At 36.1% G+C, this 8,554-nt stretch overlaps 1 protein-coding gene across 1 annotated transcript in view; it reads left to right on the top strand.

The window, feature by feature from the left end:
- The window catches only part of LOC102596857 (ubiquitin carboxyl-terminal hydrolase 5), a 16,516-nt gene that overhangs the window by 4,752 nt on the left and 3,210 nt on the right, over positions 1-8,554 (top strand). The window contains exons 3-8 of the mRNA XM_006344291.2: positions 2,369-2,513; positions 2,827-2,886; positions 2,991-3,086; positions 6,580-6,978; positions 7,257-7,397; positions 7,480-7,650. Coding sequence (XP_006344353.1) covers positions 2,369-2,513; positions 2,827-2,886; positions 2,991-3,086; positions 6,580-6,978; positions 7,257-7,397; positions 7,480-7,650 — 1,012 coding nt within the window. The remainder of the gene's footprint in view (positions 1-2,368; positions 2,514-2,826; positions 2,887-2,990; positions 3,087-6,579; positions 6,979-7,256; positions 7,398-7,479; positions 7,651-8,554) is intronic.

The following is an 8,554-nucleotide window of genomic DNA, read 5'->3' as shown; positions in this document are numbered from 1 at the left end:
GTATTTATAAATTAAAATTTTTCATCTTGCCATTTTAATTTTGCGTATTCTTTATAATGAAAAATTAATAATAAAATAAAATTTTATTATTCACGAAAATTAGAAGAAAAAAAATACTATTAATTTGAAATTAAAATAGTATATATTGAATAATATTTAAAAATATTATATTACATTTAAAAAAGAATTATGAATATTAGATATTTAATTAATAGAATTATATGTAAAATAATATGTTAATTAGAAAGTAATAGAAATAATAATAAAATAATGACTTAGTGCGGTTTACCTCTCCTATGTGGTTTGCGAGCTATTGCATAGGAGCGGGGGTTTTACCCTGTGCGCACCCAAAGGGTAGCGGCTGCGGGTTTCCCTTGTCATCAAAAATAATAAAATAATGAAAAAGTGAAATAGAGAGTGTGAATAATAAAATAATTTTTTTTTTTTCTGATGGGTGTAATTGTAGATGATGTCAAATGTCTTGGTTCAAGTGTTTCCTCCTTTACCAGAGAATTGGTTACCTACAACATTCTGAGCTTCAAGAGTAGGTTGGGATTGCAATATCCTAATCATACACATGTAAATTATTTAATGCAACAACTTTTAAAATAAATGGTCCCCAAGGCTTTGGTCTATTGGTAAAAGTTCAAGATCATGACGTGTGGGTTAGGCATGCATTCTGGGTTTGACTTGTTGCAGACAAAATCTTAGTATTTAAGTGGAGAAGGGTAGAGGGGCCATCTATTATCCACTTAGTTTCAAAACTTGCGTTAGTCACGCCCTCTGGGATTTCTCGGTTATTAAAACAAAGCTTATAAAATAAGTGACATGTAAAAGTGCAATGTCCTTTTCTTTAATATAAGTATAGCAAGTATTATTTACTATTGAAATAGCCAAGCACTACACTAGTGCCGGAGGATACAAAAAAATGGAGGATCATTTACAAAATCAGATCTGCAAAAAAAAGTCTTCCGTTTTATTCTACTCCTACTCATAATATTTTCAAGTTTATACCAAAAGTCAAAAGTCCTAAGCATTTTTTCTTCAAAAGGTGTATTGTTGTCGTCTTATCTTCACATATTCTTCTCCTTTATTCAAAAGGATCAGCACTATACAGGCTAGGATAGTTCTCCCTGTCTTTAATTTTCTTTGCACGTCTATAGCCCCACCGACAGCTAAAGAGCTCCTTTGCTGTATGCAGCATCACCCATCGAGTCCCGAACACGTTTAAAAAAAAGTTCCCAGCTTTGGCTTGCCTTCTCCTACCTCCACTGTTAATAAGTGGCCGCAAGACTCGAATCCTGGACCTCTGCCTGCTCTACTATGGTGAATTGTATGAAGTTATGCAGCCTCTTCACTTTGATGCCGCACCTGCATCGGATTCACCAAAAGTAAACAACTTGTGGAGAACCCGACACACACCTGCTGACATTTTTGAAGAGTCCGAGAAACATAGTTTGCTAGCAATGGTACAATGGATGGCTACTACTCTTTTCCATTTCACACATATATGTAGTTTGTGTCCTTGTGAAACTAATAGAGTTGATGCAAGACAAAACTAAACTTGACTTTCTTCTATATAGTTTTTCTTTTAACTGAGAAAATCCTAAGAGCCATGCATGGTTCCAAGCTCGATGGATAATGGGCCTACCCCTCTAACATTCTTCATTTCAATACTAGGCTTTTGTCTGCGACAGGGTTTGAACATGTGACATGCACCAAAAAGTTTGTGGAGATGGTAAACTCACTCCGGTGTCCTGAGAACTCACCATTTGTCCATTATATGTGTTGCTGGACTATACCTTTTCTCACTGCCTTTTTCTTCTTCATTCATTTTTAGATTTCTAACAAGGGTATAATAGAATGGATGGTACTTTGTTTCAGGAAATGACAAGTTCTGAGAATACACTATTTTTAAAAAATTTGGTCCCTTCTTGAATTATAAGCTCCTATACTAATGTTCTCACTATCTACAGCTATAATTAGAATAGGGCACTATTTTAAAATAAAATTAGAAAAAGGATATAGAAAAGAAAAAATGAAACTTTATTTGACCATCTCTTTTTCGCTTCCATAAGTGCTGTTGACTGCTGTCCCCTTCCAAATTGTTGATTGTAAAGGTATGCATCCTCCGTAAGTCACAATTTATTTTCATTTTGCCGAACACCTATATCTTCTCTCGTATTTGATGGTCTTTAGTCCTTCTCTTTTCACTGTTTTTGGTTTAGAGAAGAGATTTTGTTTGGGTAAATTTATATAAGCACTAAAGGTTCCCAGGGGTCATATAGAGGAAGTATTTAGGAAATTTGTTAGCCATTTTTGGTTGAAGCCACTGTTGAGGAAATAGAATAACCATTTCTTGGTTTAGGTACAGAGGAGGTCCTATATTGCCACGGAAGGTGATCAACTCTGGCCTCTCCCAGACTGAGTTGGCTGTAGAAGTTTATCCTCTGCGCCTTCAGTTACATCTGATGCCAAAAGATGAACGTTCTACCATAAGAATAAGTAAAAAGGTAAGATCATTTAACCCTCTACTTAAACACAAACCAATTTTTGATAAAACATAAGCACACAACCGCTGTACACTTATTTCTCTTCAATTGTTCTTTAACTGTCTCATTGAAGGAGGGGAAGAAAAAGTCCGCTTTTTCCATTCCCTCTTTCAATGAGACGGTGAAAAAACAATTACAGAGAAATAACCTTACAGGAAAGTTTTCGTTATTTGATACATGTTTCAAAAAAAAATGTTTTCGTTATTTGATCATGAAGCCTCTAACCTTATAATGTTGTTTAAGAGGTCATTTCTTTGTTGTTTTGTTTGAGCAGGAAACAATTAGACAACTTCATAAGAAAGCTTGTGAGATTTTCTCTCTCATTCCAGAACTAGTAAGAGAATCTGTTTGTATACATTTTATGAGTCTTCAGTGGGTTCTTGAAAGATATTAATCATTCTTCACTTCTGTAATTTGAACCCTTTCTGTTCTTTTCAGGTATGCATTTGGGATTACTTTAACCATCAAAAGCATGCTTTGATGAATGACATGGATAAGACACTTGATGATGCAAATATACAAATGGATCAGGATGTATGTTTCTGTATGCTGCACTTAATTATTTTAAAACTATTATCTCTGCCACAGACAAATTAGTTAAAGATCTAGAAATCTGGTGTAACTTCAGTACTCTTTGGTTTTATCTAGGGGTGGCAAATGAGCCATTTGGGTTTATTTTGGGTGGGTCAAGATGGGCTGAAGCAATAAATGAGTCATTGTCCAACCCTGCCCAAAGTTGAGATGGGTTATGAAGCGTTGGGTTAAGATGGGCTAAACAATGGGTCATAGCCCAACCCGCCCAACTTGACTCACCATTTTTATAATTTTTAAACTTACATTTCATGATTTCATCTAATATAAAAGAAACCTATTAAATAATGTACTGGCCATTCATATTTTATAATTCCTTGTGCAGAAATAATTGTTGTTGCTAGCAAGGTTCCAAATCTAGAAGTAAATATTCGCTCCTTTTTTATTTCCCACTTGATGTTCGGTACCTGCATTAAGACCTCAACTTTCGAATTTGCATCTCTTAAAACTCAATCTCCCTACCATGATGTTTTCCATCTCAAAATTTTAAAACCAAGACCCAATCGCTTATCCAAAACTAAAAAGAACATGAAAAATACCTATATGTAAAGAATGAGATATTGTTCAATCTTCAGATGATTTTATGTGTTTTTTTTTGGTAGAAACTTAATTAGCTATTACATCAGGATACTAGTGTTACCAAGATTTACTGGATTATTACAAGTTGAAGAGGACAATTGTTTAGTTGTAATGTATCCGCACTTGTCTTCTGATAGGCTCTATACCGCCCAAGGTGGTGGAGTCCAGAGGGTAACGTAGTCTTCAGTAGTGCTATTTATCCTTGCATAGTTTGCCAAAACGTGTGCCACTTTATTGCCTTCCCGGAAGTTAGGTTTGTGTTGTCTGATGGGAGTGTTATTTCCTCTGTGGAGTCCGTTTCAATTTCCAGCGGGAGTAGTTTCTGGTGGAACGCTAGTTCTGCACCCTTAAGAGATATGAGTTCCATATAAGTTGTATTGATTCCCCACTGCCTCTGATAATAGCCTATCTTGCCGTTACCAAGATGATTTTATGTTATGAGTTGCATCAACACAACTTTGTTCCTTACTCGTCCTTTAAATTTGTCCCCAATCTTTTTTACTGTTTTTTTTCCTCTACAAAAAGTAAGTAAAAATAATATTTCACCAATAATAATAATTATAGTAACCTATATTTATAGCTGTCTATGATAATGATAAAAAATTAAACAATTATCATATGCGAAATCTAAATCTAGAATTCAACCTTAGAAGCTAACAGTAAGCTTTTGCATGGGTCAAGATTGGGCATCATGATAGGTCTATTTGGGCTATTGATTTATGATGGTCACCTTGGGCTAGCCCAAATCAACCAATCATCAAAATCACTCTAGCCCAAACCCATTAAAATTTGGTGGGCCATATGGGTTTTGGCTAATTTTTCCACCCCTAGTTTTATCCATCAGCAAAACTATATTTGCATTTATTTGTTCAGTTTTGCTTGAATGTCAATATTTCTCTAGCATTTGGCTCCATCTGGAAAAAAGTTAGAAAAAACTGCTCTTTGGTATCCTTTATATTACTTCATGGAGATGGAATGGAGCAGTCCTTGAATCCATGCATGGTAGTTCTATTTTGTGATAAATTCAAAGATATTTCATGGCAGTCATTAAAGGTTCATATTTCTTGTGTTTCTTTTCAAATTAATAAAAATAAAAGGGAAAAAAGAAATAGAGCTAATGAATGAGTGGATGCATGTCCTCTCCATTAGACTACTTTGTGAGACAAGTTGGAAGATAGTCGAGGATTGGTCTGCAGTTGGGTCTATTTTGAACCAGAGTAATTGTCTCACTTTCTTTTGGTTTCCTAGTTTCTGGCCTCTAAAGTAATGGACCCTGGAATGAAGTGGGTGCAAAACTTGGACATCAAGGTTCAAATTCCAGAAGAGAAAAAACACTAGGTGATTTCTTCCCATGAGCCTTGGTGGGCAGAGTTACTCGGCACCTGTGCTGGTGGGAGGTATCATGTACACGGTGGAATGATTGAGGTTGCTTGGGTGCCCCCCCCCCCAAAAAAAAAGCAATGGACCCCAGAAAATATGTGCCTATTCACAGTGTTATCAAAGGCGAAAAGCGCAACTCTAAGGTCCGTTGGGGCATTAAGCGCAATTAAAGCGTGAGCTTTAATGAAAAAAGGCACAAAGGGAGAAAAACATACAAATATATATGTTTAGTCCAAGACTAAATAATTATAAACATGAATGACAAATATATGACCAAAGAAATTGAAAAAAATTATGATGAAGTGAAATATCAATTGTTTAGTGTCACTTCTTCAGAAGAGGCTCATTGGCAAGGAAAATTTGCCTTAGAACCTTGAGGATGACACTGAAGCGCACATAAAGCGAGGTGAAGTGCTCAATACGTTTTGAGCCTCGCTTCAGGGCTTAAGCGCGCCTATGACTACACTGCGCTATCATTATCTTTTGAATAAAGTTCTGCCATGCATTTCCAGTATGACTGAATAAACTTTTATGGTTCCATATACGTCTGAATCTAACTGTTACAGTTTATAGCAGAAAGCCCTGAAGAGTGTAATGATTTTTTATTTATTTTTTTGGAAAAGGTGAAGGTTAAGAGTGTAATGATTAGTTTAGTGCCATTTCTAGTACACAAAATTCTAATTACATGCATTTTCTTTTTCTTTTTCTTCTATGCGTTCATGCTGTCACTAAATGGGTCAGTCTTGCATAAACATGAATGATGAGATTAGGGTGTCAAATGGATGGGTTGAGCTAAATTTGGGCTTGTTAAAAAGGTCTTAGTTAATGACCTACCCAAAAGTTAACTTGGGATGAAATGGGCTAAAAATTGGGTCATAACCCAACCCAATTCATACTAAGTTATATATTCTTTGTATGTTTTCTTATAATTTGTTTGAGTACCTAATAAAACTTTTTCCCTTATATTTTGACTATATATAACATGTCAAATTAAAAAAAGTACTCCCTCTATCCCAATTTATGTGACTTACTTTCCTTTTACTTTCCTTTTTAGTCGGTCCCAAAAAGAATGACACATGTCTATATTAAGTAATAATTTAACTATAAAATGTCTGTTTTACCCTTAATGAAATGAGTTACAGCTACACAAATTTTTATCATTCATTTTGGACCACAAGTTTTAAAAGTCTTCCTTTCTTTCTTAAACTTCGTGCCGGGTCAAACTTCCTCACATAAAATGGGACGGAGGGAGTATATTTTAAAATATTTAAACAAAGTTTCTCATGGGTCAATCTGGGTTGCATATCAGCCCAGTTTCAAAATGGGCTGAATTACGTGATGATTGCTTCAAATAGCCGCCTACGTGATGATTGCTTCTGTTTCTTGTGAAGATGTTCTTTCACTTTGCTGTTTCCAAACTTACCCAGCATTCTAAGACTTCTCCCCCCTGTTTTGCAATGTGATTACATTGAAGCAGATTTTGGTTGAGGTTGCTAATGGTAATTCAGCCGGTGGTGTGAATTCTTTTCATGAAAATGGAACGGCAGATAATGGAACTGTGGCTCTTGTGAAACCATCTCAGCCTAACTTCTCAAATGCCGAAGGGTTGTCTCTGAGCAAAGGTTCAACTAGAAATGGCACTGCAGAGTTGTCGCAGTCACAACAACTTGCTTCTTCAGGAACAGACAAGACCTACGGGAGCAGTGGTGTTAGTACGAGGGGATCTGCTTGTGGTCTTACAGGGTTGTTGAACCTTGGGAATACTTGCTTCATGAATAGTGCCATACAATGTCTTGTTCATACTCCAGAATTTGCTCGGTACTTTCGAGAAGATTACTATCAGGAGATAAATCGGCAGAATCCTCTGGGGATGGTTGTAAGTTTCAAGACTAACCTATTTGAAAGTAGTTTCTCAAATTTGATCTTGGACAGGTGAAAGGTTTACTAAGAACAGTACCATTTGCTTAGTCACAAAAATTGCTATAGGCTAAAATGTTTTAGCAAGTGTATACATATTGTCCCTAGAGGTGGCTAGGATACTGAAAAATCTGTCAAACTAAATCTGGTAGGGACGTAGGGTGGGATGGGAACCTTTCTGATTAATAATTTAGTTGGAAAATTTATTGACTTTTGACTTTTAATCTAAATGTGTAGGGTGAGCTGGCTTTAGCATTTGGTGATTTACTACGAAAATTGTGGGCACCAGGGCGAACTCCAGTCGCCCCTCGTCCTTTTAAGGCAAAGCTTGCTCGCTTTGCCCCACAATTTAGTGGATACAACCAGCATGACTCTCAGGTGGAGTAAATTATCAGAAATTATCACCACTTTAACCTTCTATGAATAGGGCTTCCTTTACACTCAAAATTCTTCTCTTCAGGAACTCCTTGCGTTTTTGTTGGATGGACTTCACGAAGACTTAAATCGTGTTAAACACAAGCCTTACATAAAATCCAAAGATGCAGATGGCCGACCTGATGAAGAAGTTGCTGATGAATATTGGGCAAATCACATTGCCCGAAATGATTCCATAATTGTGGATGTATGCCAAGTGAGTAACATATTGTGAGAAAATGTTAATACCTGACTAATGATGGGTGATACACTTTGCTTCTGCGCTAGTCATTTCAATTGACTAGTTGGATGAGACAGAAATTTTATTATTTAGAAGATTGCTTGATCTAACTGTGAACTTAAGTTCTGGGACTCTTCATTTTTGATGCCGCACCCGTATCAACACAACATGGGTGTGGAATTCGTACATGATTTGGTCAATTGATTTTGGATACTTTGACCAAAATCGACTGAGAAATTCGATACAAATACCTATGATTTCTGTAATCCAAACAAAAGCTTAGGTGAAATTGAAGAAAATAAAATAAGTAAGCTTATATATAGAAATTTGCATGTCAGTCTTTTTCTCTTTTTTATCTTCTAGGATTCTCCTCTTGGTCAATACTCCTCGGAATACCTTGTAAGTTTTTCAGATAATGTCTCATAATTTAGACATATAACTCTATTTTGCGATATTTGAAATTTGAATTATGTTTGGCCGAATCCCCTTACCTGGATCCATACCCCCGAATCTTAAAACTTTTGGATCATGAAGGATCCGGCCTCTAGATCCACACCTGTATCGACACCGGCACCCAAGTCCGAGCAACTTAGTTGTGTACAACTAAATGAATTGCTTGATCTTTGATTTGCTATATATTTCTGCTTCTGTGAAGTTCACTTTCCTTTGAAATGATAAAATGTGGACCTAAGCTTGACATTTTTTTTACTGTACTGTACTTCTGTTATAGTCCAGGTTTTCTTTCTTCAAAAATATCAAGGGCTATTTTCATTCCTCAAGCAAGCAGTTTCAATTTTGTTTAGCCCTTCAAGAGCAAAATCTACCCCCCCCCCCCCCCCCCCCCTCTCCCTTCTTCTTTTTTTTTTCTTCTCCTCCCTTT

Source organism: Solanum tuberosum, unplaced genomic scaffold (assembly GCF_000226075.1).
Source record: "Solanum tuberosum cultivar DM 1-3 516 R44 unplaced genomic scaffold, SolTub_3.0 scf00053, whole genome shotgun sequence".
Lineage (NCBI taxonomy): Eukaryota > Viridiplantae > Streptophyta > Magnoliopsida > Solanales > Solanaceae > Solanum > Solanum tuberosum.
Note: the sequence above shows the minus strand (reverse complement) of the source record. Positions and strands in the feature narration are given on the sequence as shown.